Source organism: Mus musculus, chromosome 18 (assembly GCF_000001635.26).
Source record: "Mus musculus strain C57BL/6J chromosome 18, GRCm38.p6 C57BL/6J".
NCBI classification, from domain to species: Eukaryota; Metazoa; Chordata; class Mammalia; order Rodentia; family Muridae; genus Mus; species Mus musculus.
The window spans coordinates 6,458,314-6,475,604 of NC_000084.6; the positions used below are offsets into that span (position 1 = coordinate 6,458,314).

General features: G+C 41.9%; 1 protein-coding gene across 2 annotated transcripts in view; it reads right to left on the minus strand.

Annotated features, from left to right (window-relative positions):
• Epc1 (enhancer of polycomb homolog 1) overlaps positions 1–17,291 on the minus strand; it is an 80,158-nt gene that overhangs the window by 22,363 nt on the left and 40,504 nt on the right. For both annotated transcript variants that reach the window (NM_007935.2, NM_027497.3), the window contains exon 2: positions 4,519–4,678. In NM_007935.2, the coding sequence (NP_031961.1) occupies positions 4,519–4,678 (160 nt within the window). The remainder of the gene's footprint in view (positions 1–4,518; positions 4,679–17,291) is intronic.

Here is a 17,291-nt window from a genome sequence, read left to right on the forward strand (position 1 = left end):
TGTTACAACATGAATCTAAGTGCATGGAGCACAATCTCACATAAAAGTTGATTTGGTTATGAGATGGTTGGTATATTCTTGGACCAGGGAGTGGCATCATTTGGAGGTGTGGCCTTGTTGGAATAGGTGTGTCACTGTGGGTGTGGGCTTAATACTCGCACCCTAAGTCAGTCTTCCACTAGCAGCCTTTGGACGGAGAACTCTCAGCTCTGCCTGCGCCATGCCTGCCTGGATACAGCCATGCTTTCACTTTGATCATAATGGACTGAACCTCTGAACCTGTAAGACAGCCCCAATTAAATGTTGCTTTTTTATAAGACTTGCCTTGGTCATGGTGTCTGTTCACAGAAGTAAAACCCTAACTAATACAGGTTACTTTAAAAGAGAAAAAGATTGGGCAGGAGAGATGGCTCAGTGGTTAAGAGCACTAACTGCTCTTCCAGAGGTCCTGAGTTCAATTCCCAGCAACCACATGGTGGCTCACAACCATCTGTAATAGAATCTGATGCCCTCTTCTGGTGTGTCTTATAAATAAAATCAATAAATAAGGGGAAAAAAAAAAGAAAGTAATTCAGCAATTTAAAGCTCGAAGACTTTAGAGCTCAGCTGATCTCAGGCAAGTGAGAACAGGATCAGGACAATTTCTGTACTTACTATCTAGTGCAGAGATGAAATACAAATAAATGCGGATGTTAACAAAGTGCTGTTTATGGCTCAAACTAACTGGACACAAGCAGGCTTGCCCACAACTCCCAACAGTGCTATGTGATGCACGGAACAGAACACAATTCCTGGAGAAAAGCACACACACTTTCCAGGGTCGAGGAGAAGTTTCTCACTCTGGTTCTGACATAAGAACTAACTTTCAATAAATTACCTCCTAAAACAACTCTGAGTATCAAGGAAAATGTGCACACAATAGTTATCTGTCGTGCATAACAGATAATTACACTTTTTAATCACACACGCACACACACACACACACACACACACACACACACACACGGCGCAGTACACACATGGGTGTCAGAGGACAACTTTCACAACTTGGTGCCTTTACTGGCTGAACTGCCTCTTGGGCTCCATCTGGTTCTTTACCCTCGTGGTGTAATCAGCAGTGCAGGGAAGAGCTTAAACTTCTCACTTATCCTGCTCCTCATCACTCTCTCACATCCAGTAGACACTCGTCGGCTCTATGCTGTCATCTTGATTGTGGTAACTGTCCACATGGTGTCACAAGCTCTGACACTCAGCTGGAGCATGAGGTGCTCGCCACGCTTCCTCATCAGCATGCTGAGTTTATAATCCACCCTTCTCAGCAATTTACTATTCATTACTACACTCAAGATGTCCCTCTCCTGCCCAGGCCTGGGGTAAGGCACTTTCCTAATGACACAGGACTTGGTGAACTCATTGCTATGGACTATCACTGCTTTTGGATCCCTTGGATTAGGAGGAACAACAGTGCTGAGTGAAACAGTTTAGAAACACTAGAGAATGGAGCTGAAGACAGTAATGGTTTTAATGTTTCTTTTTGCAGAACTCTGACAAGACTAAAGAGAAAATACCGATTTTGTTCCTAAGCCAAGTGAAGACAAAAAAATAGAGGCAGAATTTCCCATTTGATGAATTGAAATAACATTCAGTGATAGCTTTACAAAGAGACATTATCACCTGCAGTGCATAGTAGTAGGATGCACTACCATTTAGGGGCAGGGAAAGGCACTACATTCTCAAACACATTTCATCGCTGTCTTAAGGCATATTAACTTCACCCTAAAAAAAACACCAAAGAAATAGTCAAAGTACCAGCACCCCTGATGCCCTGGCACACAAACAGACCTTTAGATCAATGCCACAGAATGGAGCATAAACAACTAGATCCATGCTAGTGCAGACACAGGGCTTTAAAAGACTCCTAAGTTATGCACTGCTTGGAAGATGGCCTCTTCTGCAGGTCATGAGCAGTCACTTTGTAAAAACATATTCTAAATACATTAAAGGACCTTAATTAGGTCTGATACTCTGAAACTGTTAGAGGAAAACACTCCAAGGCATAGCACAAGGATTTTTTTTCCAACAGGACTCTAGCTGTAGTGGACATTCTTAGTTGTGAACTTGACTACATATGGAATTAGCTAAAACCCTGTGCACATCTATGAGGGATTTTTTTTTCTTAATTAAATCACATGAAATGGGAAGACCTACTACTACTTTTTTTTTTAAAAAAATCTAGTTTTATTTATTATATGTAAGTACACTGTAGCTGTCTTCAGACATACCAGAAGAGGGCATCATATCTCATTATAGATGGTTGTGAGCCACCATGTGGATGCTGGGATTTGAACTCAGGACCTCAGAAAGAGCAGTCAGTGCTCTTAACCACTGAGCCATCTTGCCATCCCAGACCTACTACTTCTAATCTGGATCTTTGAGGTGGGAAATCTTTAGTCACCTTTAATCTGGACCAGATCTTCTGCTGGCAGCCTACATAAAGGACACTGAAGGAAGCTCTCTCTTTGCCTCCCTCACGGGCATTAGAGCCTGCACTACACACCAGTGTTTACTCACAACAGCTAACCTAGGCATCTGGCAGCAGGGGGATAAACAAACAGTAGGTCCTTTTGGCTATACAGTACAACAAAGTTAAGGCCTCTGCGGTAAGTGGGTTCCACTGGAGATGACTGTATTAAGCAGACTCAGCCAGTTGAGACCAGCGAATGCTTGTTTTCTCGTTCGTGGGCACCAGCCTCTAGACATGTATTTATACTCATGTATTTACAGATGGCATGACAGCAAAAGCAAGATGGCTAGGGAGCACAGGGGAGCAAGAAGAAGCGTAAGAAAGGGGAGTTAGCAGGATGGGGGTATAAATGCTTAAAACACATTCTATTCACATGAAAATGGCCTCATATAACCCTGTATAATAAAACTAAAACAAAACCAGAAATTCCCAAGAAAAATTAGTGTAATTTAGGAGCATCCCCTTCTAAAATTCTTATTATTGTATGCGTGCATGATGAGTATGGGCATACACACGCCATGGACAGCGCATGTATCGGGTAGGGAGAGAGAACTATTTTTTGGAAGTTGGTTCTCTCTTCCACTGAGGGGTTCCAATGATCCAACTAGGCTATCAGGTTTACACGGCACACACTGCAAGTACTTTTACCCAGTGAGCACCTAGTCCCATTCCTAAGTATTGTATACACATTAAGTATAAACATAACTGAAATGTGTGAGTGTGTGTGTGTGTATGTATGTATGTATAAACCACTGAGAGGGTCCCTAAGAATTCAAGACAATGTACTCTTCACAAGCAAGTTATTAAGTCATCTACCAGAATTAAAAGTTCATCTTTCATCTGAAAAGAATGATACTGTATGTCATGGCTATTCTTAGTTGCCAACTTGACTACATGTGGAATTAACTAAAACCAAAGCAGCTGGGTACTCCTGTGAGGGATTTTTCTTGATAAGATCATTTGAAGGAGAAAGACCCACCTTTAATCTGGGCTGCACTTCTGCTGGAAGGCTATGTAAAAGGCTGGGAGGAAGAAAGCACATCCCCCCCCCCCCCCCCACTTGTCCCCAACTCTCACTGGCAAGCTCATTCCTTCACTAGCATCAGAGCCTATTCTTCAGGATTTCAGTGTATACTGTAGCCTCACCTAACAATGTGCTGAAAGGCACACTACACCACAGCTGAGTGAGGTATAAGGGTGGAAGGCTAGTGTCTAAAAGGCAATCAGAATTACCTACCACATCAGGAGGCTGTGATGGTTAGATGTTTTCTCTACCTATCTGGGAAGATGAACCTCAACTGAGAAAAATACTTTTATTATACTGGCCAGATGGCAGGTTTGTTGGATATATTTTTGATTAATGATTGATGTGGGAAGGTTCAGACAACTGTGGGTGGTACCACCCCTGAACAGGGAGGACTGCGTGCTGTAAGAAAGCAGGCTGCCACTGGCTTGATCCCCACAGTTTGCTCAGCTAGTTTTCTCACCACTCAAGACTTATTCCCACATGTTAAGGGTTATACTTAGCAATAATACGCAAGACAGTGGTGTTCTACCAAGATAAATACAAAGATCAAGGGAATTGAGAATCCAAGAATAGACTCATCAGGTCAAGGTAGTACCTGCCCTGTAATTCCAGCACATACAAGACCAAAGGAGGAGAACACCAAGATTGAGGCCACTCTGATACAAAGAGACTCTGCCACAAACAAAGCAGCACCACAAAATACGCTCAATTAGTTTTCGACCATGGAACAATAGGTAACCCAGTGGGAGAGAGCTCCTGTAATAAAGGCAGCAGAATGACCAGGGACAAGGGAAAAACCAATGACTTTATGATTCTCATAAAAATTAACTCAAAATGGATCACAGAATTACATACAAAACTGCCGAATTTACAGAACAGAATAAAGAATGGTCTTAAAGCCAAGTGTAGCAACTTATGTCACCCAAGGCTAGAGACCAGAGCTACAACCAATTCAAAGGGCACTCACGCTGTATGTGAATGAGCTGCTTTGGCATCCTGAACTCCCCAGGGTATATGGACTCATAGTAAGCGATGTTACTCTCTGCTTCAGGAACTGGAATAACCATGTTATCCCGCTTCTCGCCGTACACCTGCTGTGCAGAAATAGCCCGCTGAAGATGGTGTTCCTAAAAACAAAGAAAATACAAAGTGTAAGCTTTAAGATGTAGTCATCAGCATGTATAGCCAGCCTTACAAAAGTTTCTGTTCATTTGTTTTCAAATGGAGGAATTCTGGTCGACCCAACAGACCAGCTAGCCTAAGGTTTTCTTTGACAGAGGCTCATCATATAGACCAGACTCATGACTATCCAGCTGCCTCTGTGTGTGTGCTAGGATCAAAGGTGCACAGGCAAGAATACTTTTAGGGTACACATATTACTTCCTCAAAAGGTAATAGTTGCCAAAGATGATATGACTAACAGCACGAAACCTTAGTTTACAGGTGACAAGAGTTACTTTTTGAAATTTAACTCTTACTTGTTCACATTTAGGATAACATGGAGTACATATCAAGTAGGAAGAAAATCAGCATGTAAAATATTAATGGCATTTTGTTTACAGGGAGGAATCATCAAACGGAACAGCCTAGAATGAATAGGGAATTGTTCTAGGTCCACCTCAGAGTAGCCCAGTTAAACAATTTCAGCACTCAGGTGTCTAACTAAGCACTACCACTAATCTTCAAGTGAAAGGACAACCCTGTTTGGTGTAAGAATTGATCGGCGACTGGTTTTTCACAGTAATTTATAATTCTCTTTCACGTAGTAACTGGAACTCCTGATGCAGTTAACCAGCCATGCTTTACTAGTGAGCCATTCTGGCTGAGCTAGGGACATGCTAAGTCTAACACAGACCTGATGTTTGGGGTTTGAGAACAGCAGCAGTACTGTGGTTCAGCTTTTATTTCCAGGTGTTTTATTCTAGATGTTAAGGTGACAGTTGAAACATATGAAGTGAGTGACAATCACAACAATCTTTTACAACCTACATGTAGAGTATAATGTCTACATGAATGATTCTGTTGGTTGAGGCACTTTACACAGGTACATAAGTAACCAACATAGACAGTTATCCTATAGATGTAGCACACTGATGTATTAAAACATACCAGCTAGCCTGGCGGTGGTGGCGCACGCCTTTAATCCCAGCACTCGGGAGGCAGAGGCAGGCAGATTTCTGAGTTCGAGGCCAGCCTGGTCTACAGAGTGAGTTCCAGGACAGCCAGGGCTGCACAGAGAAACCCTGTTTCAAGAAAACAAAAAACAAAAAAACACAAAAACTTTGTGGAGCTAAGAGTACAATCAGCAATGTGTTTTATCCAGGAGAAAGGTGACTGGCTCTCACCCACAACTAAGCCCATGCCAGCTGTCCTAACTATGTGCCACCAGCACCAAGAAAAGTGATTCTAAGAAAGCCTTAAGTAAATGTTTTGAAAACTGTCACTCACATCTGTAAAACCAGAAGAAGGCTACACCTATCAGGAAAGCTATAGGAGTGCCAGTCCTGAAGAAGATAGAAAGGTCTCAAGCTAGCCATGCTCCCCCAACTCTGTAAAGCCATCATGTAGGTAACAGAAATTGTTGAAGGAACCTGCAGGGTTCACCCACATTGCATTATGAATAGAATCTAAGTTTCAAGTTACAAGCGATCCCTCAGGCTTTCCATAAACGTTGGGCACTGTCTGTTTAATGGTATGTGAAAGTAGGCAGGGCTGCAATGGTAATGAGAGTCCCTGATGTTGATTACATCTTTGATTTGATGGACCATCTCTGGCAGCAGCATTTTCTTTCAGGGTAGACGTTAATTTTCTAAAAGTAACAGCCTGCCTATATACCAAGTATGGCGCTATACCACAGCCCTGTGCACCTAGTATGCCGCTTTACCACAGCCCTGAACAAAGTTCTCACCAGGGGTTCGCAGCACTTGTTTCCCAGATCTCAGACCAACCAATAAGGTGGAGGAGCCTGGACTAGCTCCACAAATATTGTTCCCTACGGATTCAAGGCCTGAGTACAGTCCTTCTATCTCGATGCTTACACAAAATGACTCCACGACTCCATTGCTTATTGGGAAGGAGGTGAGGAGGTTCTGAGCTGTAGCCCTTCTGTCCTCTTCTGTAAGCCCAGAGACAGGCTGCTTTGGGGAGCCCCTCAGCTGCGAAGGCAGGCGCATGCACATACCTCTGCTCTCAGATACCCTCCATGGCAGGATGGAGGAAGCAGGGGCACTCTTATTCTCAGCTCAGAACTCTTCAGCCATCTTTCAGTGCTTACATGAACATGTGAGGTATAGTTTATCTCTTGGATCTTCCTGCGAATCCATCTGCACTCTGAGACACATGTGAAATGCAAGCACAGCTGTAATCCCAGTGTGCCTACAGTGAGACTGGAGTGGCTAGGAGACCCCAGAAGCTCAAGGGCCAGCGGCATGCATACACAGCAGGATATGATGAGATCTTGTCTCACACAGGTATAAGGTGAGGGAGGCTTGGCATTCACAGTTGTTCTGACTCCCATACTCTGCTGTGCCTGTGAGTAAGCTCTGTTACCTGACTCCAGTAAGACTCTAAACAGGGCACACCATTAATTTTTTAAAAGTCAGAAAATACCTCTAAAAAGAAAGTCCCAGAGTTTTGTTAGGTCACAGGAGATTGGGCTTTGTCAATGTCATGAGCTCACATCATGGGGTGCGGCTTCTGCTCCAGGTACTCTAGGTTCTCATCCACAGGGGCGGGAGGGGGGAAGCCCCACTAGTTCTGCACATTCCTCCTCAGGCACACAAACTATCGCCTGAAGCATGCGCCTACAGAACACTTAGGATAAACAGCAGGTGGTAATCACGTTTACATGCCACTCCCCAAGGTTAAGTTCTTTCAGGGTAGGTGTCTAGGTTATCTTTTAAACATTTTCTTCATAAGACGCATTCTTACATGGTATATGAAGATTACACATTTCGGCCTCGAGGACTAGACAAGAATATCTTTGCAAGTGCTGAGACTCTGGATTGCCAATCTGGCTTATTTTATAGTATTTCATAAGCTGTCACAGAGGAAAGCTGGGAAAGGCCAACCTCAGGGGAGCAAGAGGACACGTTTCTTCCTGCCTTATAACAGACGGGGATAAGTGCCACAGGCCAAAAAGACGGAATACGTTCACTTTTGTAGACTATTCTAACTGAATTAAAGGGAGTTTGTTCTAGGTAGCAATAATATATAAAATTTCCTTCTGGGCAAATAAGTAATGGCTGATTTTGTTAAAAGCTTCTTGAACGTTAATCTAGCTTATTACACCAGAGTCCATGCTGTTGGTCAAACTTCCAATAACACTTCCTTCCACTTCTTCACATTCTGTCCAGATGTCTCCTCCTAAACAGATCATTGCCCACGGGCTCCTCTAGTGCTAGTATTATCGCTAGGATGGCTAAAATTGAAAAGGCCAACATCAAAAAGTGGAAGGCTTTAGAATGACAGTGTTTATATCTTGTCACTGAGAAAAAAGTCAGTAGTTTTTAAAACCCAAATATTCATTCAGTCCATATTGTCTGGTATATCTACTTGTAAGTTTGATTCAAGAGAAACTGGATGTGAGCTCATCAACATCTTATTATTCTGAATAAGAATGCTGAAACCATTCTAACAATAAAGTCCTCAGGCTGACGCCCACATTGTCCATAAGCGGACATGCACATACACTATCAGCTCAGCACTAAAGAGTGTGTTGTGTGCAGCATATGAGAATCTGGGTTTGACCCCCACTATTGAAACAAACAGCCTCCTTGGGCCCCAAATAGGGCAAACTATAGTACAGTAAAAAAGTGGACTGTCAGTAACAAAAGGAACTAGTTACTTAAACGCACAATATCACAGCGACTTTCAAAATCAGTTTTACCCACAAGAGCACACACTGGAGTCCACCTCTGTGTAGTTCTTAAACATGCAAAGTTTGCTTCCCTTCTCAAGCCCTGCATGCCCAATGTGATGCTCAGAAATGAGGACAAAGGCTAAAATTACAGTTCCTTGTGGATAACAAGCTAATGAGAACAATCCTAAAGTCTCTTTCTTTGCTTTTTTGGTTAGAAAGTTTACAGTGATAATGTCTACATCTCAAATCAGTGTCTCTTTGTTAAGCCAGTGTAGGCAGTACCTTGACCAAAAGTAAATGTGTCCAATAGATACAAACAGCAGCATTAAGGCATCACGGCCCACTTCCTGTACTTCACTACTGAGTCCTCAACTACTTCCATGCTGGGGATTAGTCTATATGTTAACTTCCACTCTGATCTTCACAGAGCTCCAGATGTGCCTCTGGCCATGCACACTACCTCTCCCTGGACTGGTCCCTCCCTCCTCAATCATACAGGCCCAAAGCCTCCCTTTTCCTTTCCCTTCTCCAAATCAGACCCAATTCTTAAGAGATTTTTGTTGTTGTATATTTTATCTAGAAGCTATTCAGTATTTATTCCCCACCTCAGAGTTAAAGCTTGTCAGCCAGCAGAACACACTGTGCCCCCTTCTCTTCTGGAGCTAGTGCCAGTGGCCCTTCTGAAGAGACTCACACAACACTCTAATCTGTGGTCTCTGCTGCAAGCTGCTTGTGATGTGTATCTCACCAGTTCTTCCAATCGATACCCCAGCACTTCCCACCCACAGTCCACATCTTACACAACTTTCTAGCAATACTAGAATGTATGGTTCCTCATCTTTAACCCATATCTCTCCATTTTACATTACTGTACTGGGAAGTCTGCCTCTCCTTTGGAGGTCTCTCACCATTTTCATGTAACACTATCTATTAAAGTAACAGAGAAAACAGCAGAGGTGATTTTAAAGTGTCCATCTCCTGATAAACACTGGGTGGAAGGTGGCTTACAACAGGAAGTTTGACGCCAGCTGGGGTAACCGAAATCCTTATGAAGTAGGATCCTGAGTAAGAATAACCAGGAGAAAACTTCCTGATAATGAATTGATGCTCCCAAACTCCCAGCATTACACATGTCAGAAGGAGCAGGGCAAAATAAGCAAGAAAAAAAGCATGGCAAGCACCTGTGATGCCACCATTTGGAAAGAACAGGAAGACCAGGAGTTCAAGGCCATCCCTCGCCTCTGATACTCATGCACATGCTGCCGGAAAAAAAAAGCAAAGTAATAATAGTAATAAAAACTAAGAAAGGACTGAAATACTTAAGAGCAAAGTCCATGATATAATTGCGACATAGTTTGTGAAGATGAAGGGAGGAAAAGAGGGTAGCAGAGACAAGAAAGCAAGTGGAACAAATATAAACAATCACATCTAGGTCCAAGGGGCAGAGTTTTGTGCACTGTTCCTCTGTGTGATACATGCACGCAAGTATGCGTGCCCAGTGAGCTCTTGTGCCAGGTTTCCTTATCATTTCCTACTTTGTTCTTTTGAGACAAGGCTACTTACTGAACATAGATCTCATAAGCTTGGCTAGACTGGCTAGCCATCAAGCTCTGGGAAATCCTCCTGCCTCTGCACCCTCAGTGCTGTGTTACATGGGTGTTGGGGATTTGCTAGCAGCAAGTCCCAGGTCTCTGTTTCTACCTCCTGAGTGCTGGATTACAGACCTGTACTGTACCATCACTAGTGGCTGCTTCCTTCTCATGTGGGTTCTGGGAATTGGAGGCAGGGCCTCACAATCGCTTTACTGATTGAGCTGTCTCCTCAGTCGCTGTACTATCCCCTTTCTAAAGACTTTTCTGTAACTGAAATAATCTCCAAATAACAGACTTATAGTAGGGAAGGATATTACCTCTTACCTTCTCAGCAGGACAGTTTGTGAACCCTTTTCTTGTGTGTGCCACCATGCCTAACTTACATGGGTGCTGGAGAATATAAACTCCTCCTCATGCTTGCATAGCAAGCCCTTTACCCACAGAGCCATCTCATCAGCCTGTGACTTATTATTTATGGAATGCACTCAGGATTAGGAATTTCCTCATAGGAAGAAAGTCAGTTTTTAATTAAAAGGAAATTATGAAGAAATTCACTTGCCTTTAAATTTAAGTAAAAAAAAAAAAAAAAAATCAATCTTACTGTTTTTTTTTTCCTGTTATAAAAGAAACAAATTAACCACTCAGAGAAAAGACTTATGAGAGGAACAGATTTGGTTGAAACAACGTGTCAAATTGGCTTAAGTTTGACCTATAAAAAGTAACAGTTTTATCTATTTTGTCTTCCTGCTGGTGACTGGCGAATGTTACAACAGCACTGGGCTATTGTTCCTTTGCTTGATTGCACTCTGTGTGAGCATCTGAGACTCAAACTCTCAAGTGTAGGAACCCTGAGCTAAGGAAACTGCGGCAGTATAGCACAGCCAGGATGAGAAAGTGACAGTTCTGCTGTGGCGTTACTAGTTTTTTCAGACTAAAAATAAAAAATAATTGCATATAATTTTCTTCCTTCAGCCAAACCATAACCCCTCAGAGTGCCCCACTGTAGCTGTAAATAGTATCTTCCCATAGCAGTTTCAAAAACCTGACCATCTCAAAAATCCCGTTTTCTTTATTTGCTCAAACTTAGTCTTTCTTTATTCATTCTAATTAAATACAGAAGAAAACATCTGTCAATTTCAAATTACTAATTTGCTTAATATGTGATATGGCAAATTGTTTGTTTTTAATGTAATTTGAAAATAATTTCTGATTCTTGTAGAATTTTTTTCAACAGTCAAGACAAAAGACGTGTAAAAGGTGACATCAGAAATGTGGGCTGAAATTCCAGTTTACCATTTGCTAATTCTGAGCTGCGTTCTTTAAACCTTAGTTTCCATGTGTCCATGCATTACAGAGCATGTGAATATATGACACAGTAGGGTGGAGGGCACAGGGTCTCTCTCCCCTGTGGTCCTGCCTTATTTCTTGACACACAGTACCTCACTCAGTGAGAAGCTTGCCTGTCAGCTCGGCTGGCCTTCCAGCAAGTTCCCAGAACCTGTCTATCTCAACCCTACAACACTTGGGATACAGGGATGCTCAGTTACGTTTGGTTTTGATGTTGCACTCTGGACTCAAGTCCCCATGTGGACAGACTACACACTCCTTTCTACAGAGTGATCACCCTCACCCTTTAGTTACCTTTAAAAAATATTAAGTATTTCCACTATAAGACCAAAAGTGAAATAGAAGATAGAAACCTCTCAGTATAATACCTAGATTTCAAAAATCATTTTAATGCCTGTTTTCTTACTGGTGAAGGGCTGAAAACAATACCTAACTTACAGGCTTATATTGAGAATCGAGAAGTTGTGTCTATAAAGCCTTGCTCTGTGTATTATTCCAATGATCAAATTATAACATACAATGGACTGAAACATTAATGGAGATGCCTCTTCTAACTATAAATGAAGCACACAAGCCGTAGGGTCAATAACCAGTACCACAGTACTGAAAATACACAACCCTCTCAGACAAACAAGTAATCCCAGCAACTTCTACAGTTTGTTTTTGTAATATTTATTCTAGTTCCCTGTTTCCACTTAATTGTTATTGGCCGACTGCCACTGTCATCAGTTAACCTCTGAAAGCATCAAATCTCACTTGATAGATTAGGGCTTTCTTTAGAAACTCCAGGTACTGTAAGCACAGACCCCAGTTAGCCATGTCAGCTTTTCCAAAACAACAAGGTCCCTCCACAGTTTGGAACACAAAGGGAAAAAGTGTATCAGAGTCACATGGGATTATCTTCTCACAGCTTCCAATCAAAATCACAATTCATTCCAAATGCTACTTACTTATGTCACACACAATGTACGTGAAGACTCACAGGAATATTTTCCAACCTTGCATGCTATCTGAAATGAATCTAGTCAACTCCTTCCACGAAAACAGACAAAAATGCTCTAACCACCTTAATACGGGGAGGAAGGAGGAAAAGAGCTGCAAACTTAACATAACTGCAGTGGCTTCCAGGCCCAATATAACTCAGTACATCACCATCTCTACAGTCCTGTACACAGCAACAGGAACACACTTCCTCTTGTAAGTCTCTGCTTCATATAAAGAGTAAATACAGCTCAGCTTGCATTTACCTCTTACAAAGACACTAATAAACCATGCTAAATTTGGAACACAAGAATTCCATTAAATTTGTTGAGAATGATAGCCTAATTCTATTTTTAAAGTCAATAGAACAGCAGCCACGATCTCACTGCAAAGACAAACTGTAACAGACAGTGCCAGTCAGTCTTTTTATTTCCTCAAGTCTAAAATGGCGTTAACTCTGCAGTAACAGACACTGGCACAGGGCTGGTGCTGAAACATTTGTTTAATTAGGGAGTTTCTTCACTCTATAATTTCCAATCATAAAACATCTTCAAGTAAGTAAATGACATTCTCCATCTTAAAACCTGATCAAATCAGGGCCAGAATGAAAACTCTTTGACAGAAGGGGGCTGAATTAACTGTGAAGAGCTATAAAATACAGCCACCTTAAGGTCACCTCTAATCCGCTGAGCTGGGTGTGGTTGTGCACGATATTAATCTCTGTGACTTCAAGGTCAGCCTGGTTGACAGCCAAGAACGCACAGAGAGACCAGACCCGGTTTCAAAATAAAACAAACAAAAGGTTCTTTGAAAACAGGAGGCAGTTAGCAGACATCTCAAAGGCAAGGCCCTGGTGGACACATTTCATCTTCTCCAGACAGTAAAACAGGGACAACTCAAAGTGTCTTTCCTCAGATGCTTCTGGGAAGACTAAACTTTCTGGCAGTAAAGTCTAAGTCCAAGTGACCTCTGTCTGGACCGCAGCATAAGCACTCTTTCCACCAACATCATCTGAAATGATGATTACTGTAGCAACCCGCATACCCAGCTCACCTATGGCGATACAAAATGCGACAATAACCAGAAATAAACTTCTGATATTGTATCCTGGGACTTTGAGGCAGTTATCACAGACATACCATATAGCCTGACCTATGCCTATCCTAAAATATAAATGGAGGGTGAGGTAGTACAAATAAGATATGAAATACTGAAGAAAACTAAAATAGATGCCTAGCAAAAACAACGACAATCCATAGCACACATGGAAAGACTGACATGGCACTGTGACAAACCTGCAGCCCCAGCCAAGTTTTTAAAAACAGTACATCGGTTGTTCTGTTTGGCATTATATAAAAAATAGGACACACACACACAAACTCACACAAGTGGGGAGAAATAATGGGCAGATAGACACAAACAAAGTTTTAGAAGAGACACATCTGGACAGAAACACTGGCTGGTATAACTGAGCAGAAAGGAAACACAGTGGAAGGCAACCAAGAGTCAAAACAGCACAAAGCCTAAGTGCCAACAAAGAAATGAACAGACATCAACAGCAGTTAGAGGCATGCTGTCTCTGCCTTGCCAAGGTAGAAAGGCGGCTGTGGCTTGTTCCAGCTCTCAAAGTCAGATGTAGTCAGCACATATCAGATGAAGCTGAGAAAAGGAAAGAAAAAAGGAAACCTTTCATAGTCAACAGAAGCCAAAAAGATTTATGGAGCAGGGAGCCTCTTGCAGTGGCTGACCTGTGCCTGAAGAACAGGCATGGCCTGTGGGTTTCTGCAGCACGTCTCCCAACCTTCCTTCATCCATATGGAATGTTTATCATTGTCATCCTGTCTCTGTTACCAACTGACTCTCTGATGGGGAGGAGGAAGAGGGTGTTGTGTGGCAGTTTTTATTCATATCAGGGGCAAGAGGCAACACATCCAGATCTATACAATCAAAAAGGAGCTAAACCAAAGTGAAGATTATCTCCCAAATATTTACACTTCAAGGCTGTAATTACTGGTTCCTCTATGGCTAGGTTTGGTACGTTATTTTTACTGGTCAAATTCTGACCACAGCAATTAAGAGCTGATTGATCTTCTAAAGCTCTTTCTTCTACTAAAGTCACATTTGGGATTGAGGCCATTCTGCCAGTCTGCATCCTGGCATGAGGTTATGAAGAACAGAAGCACCAAGTCAACCAAAAAAGCAACGTAGTGATATAAAAACTCTTTGCTGTCAAGCTACTAGGATGGGGAAAGGTTCTATGCTTACAGTTCAACCTTTGCCTTCCCTATCCTGATAACAGAAACAAACAGTCATGTCAGTCATGCTTATAGATCTGTACTATAAGCGACAGGAGTGTAATGAATGAGTAATGAAGCCTAGTGGTTAAGAAACTTGTCTCATCATCGCAATCACATGGTAAAACCAGCATCTTGATAGAACTTGGAAGTGCAATAGAAACAAACATAGCCTTGGGATAGATTGGCTGGAAATGCAAGAATAAGTTAACCAACCTAAGTCACAAACCTAGTTACAGAGGCACTAAAATCCAATGCTAATGGTAGTTGGAGCTCAGAATACTATAGTAAAAGACTGTACCAACAAATTTATAAAACAGAACGTTTAGCAGCAATTGTTGTGGCAGCCTGTGCCTTATCAGTCTCATAATGGACAACTAAGGCAGGGGCCATAAGTAAACTCAGTAGGGGAATAGTAGGGAAACGCTTTAATAATGGAAATAAAGAAGAGCTGCTAAAAGAACCTGAAGGCTTCAGAAGTGAAAAGAAACAGGCCAGATGACAAAAGCCCAGAGCATCTGTCCTAGTTAGTGTTTCTTTTACTGTAATGAAAGGCCAGAAGCAAGTTGGGGAGCAAAGAGTTTGGCTTATGCTTTCACATCATATAGTCTATCACTGAAGGAAGTCAGGACAGGGCACCTGGAGGAAAAAGCTGATGCAGAGGCATACAGAGTGCTACTTACTGGCTCACTCCCCATGGCTTGCTCAGTTTGCTTCCTTTTTGAAAAAAATAAGAAAGCCAAACCCCAGGGTCATCAGCCCATGAATAGTCCCATCCAAGTGGTCTGGACTCCTCCTATTAAGAAAGTGCCTTATAGCTAGATCTTAAGGATGCACTTTTCTCAACTGAGGTCCCTCCTTTCAAATATTTCTAGCTGTGTCAAGGTGACATTTAGCCAGCACAGCTTCACATACCACTTCAAACCCAGCAGCAACAGTTTGTTCTGTCTTTCAAAGAACAGTTGACTTCTGAATAGAGGAGGCAGCAACTAGAATTTTGGAAGGCTTAGGTAGGAACTTGAAATCTGAGCGAGATACAGTCTCCTAAACTAGGGAAGTACCATAGCAATGGGAATGACAACAGCAGCAACCTTTAAAAAGTGTATTAGCATTGTTTGTATGATGTGTGTGTGTGCAAGGATGTGCATATGGATGCCACAGACAGCTTGGTGAAGTCAGGTGGCTCCTTCCATTTTCCTATGGGTTTTGGTGATTGAATTCAGGTCATCAGGAACTCATGGCAAGCACATGGACCTGCCAGAATATTAGACACACTTAGGAAGTTACTCACGGCACAGGGTATTTTCAATGTTTGTTAGCCTGACTGCACTGTCCAATTAAATTCTGAACTTCTTGCCAGACTAACCTTTCCACTGGGATTTAGCAAAGCTAAGCATGTAAACTCAATGAAAGGGCAGTTTAACAGCAGTCTGTTTAGCTGGACAAGAAAAAGAATTCATGTCAAGAGATCTCTAATAAGTCTAGTAATTCTTTTTATAAAACTGGGCATGGTGTGATGTACCTAGAAGTCCAGCACTTAGGAGGGTGAAGCTAGAAAGACTGAAGAGTTCATGGCAGGCCAGGGTTACAAAGTCAGACTGTGTACAAACAGAACCAAATAAAAGTCAGGACAAAGACATCAATGAAAATGTATTTACGAAGCCGATTCTTTAATATTTCATGATATAAGGAGGAAAAAAAAAACCCTCTGTTTTATTTTAGTGCAAATGAATTACAAGGAAAAATTCACAAAATAAAGAACATTGTATAAATTTCTCAGGTATGCACCACTGCCAGGTGGTAGATGGGAATTGAACTGCAGGTAATAAGAAAGTATTTGCCATTAATCTTTATTTTCAGATCAAAGAGATGGAAATTAATACAAAAAATTCTAATTCAAGTAGGAAATTCATTTTGAGAATTCATGATTTATTCTACTTCTCTATGTTTCAAAAGGTAAGCAAGGTGACTTTTCAGGAACTTCAACTTGACTTATTCTCATTATGCAGAGTAGCAACATAACTGTTGTAAACTACAACAATTACTTCTCATCTTTAAAACTGGGGATTTAAGAGCAGACCACTATCTAGTTTATCGCCTGAGTTTTAAGACCCATGAAGGAAAAGCAATGTGTGCAGACAGCACAGTATTAGCTTCACAATCTGAGAACACGGCTCTCAATGCGAAAGCTGGCACACTGAACACAGGGCCTCACAGGCTACACTTCAGGAGAGCTCGCGACACTCTCACATCTTCCATATCTTAAAACCCATTTCATTGGCTTTACTTCAAAACGTCAATGACGAGTGCCATTTAGAATATGATGTTACTGAATGCCTAACTTCCCCACAACTTTTTTGTTTTTTAAGACAGGGTAAAAACCCTATGTAGCTATGGTTGTCTTAGAACTCATTTTGTAGACCAGGCTGGCCTTGAACTCAGAGCTTCACTTGCCTTTGTCTCCTGAGTGCTGGGACTAGAGATATGAGCTACCACGCCTGGCTCCCAGAACTATTTGAACATTTGTTTAAGAAATATTTGTTGAGACAAAAGGATGGACCATCTAGAGACTGCCATATCCAGGGATCCATCCCATAATTAGCCTCCAAATGATAACACCATTGCATACACTAGCAAGCATTTGATGCAGGGACCGTGATATAGT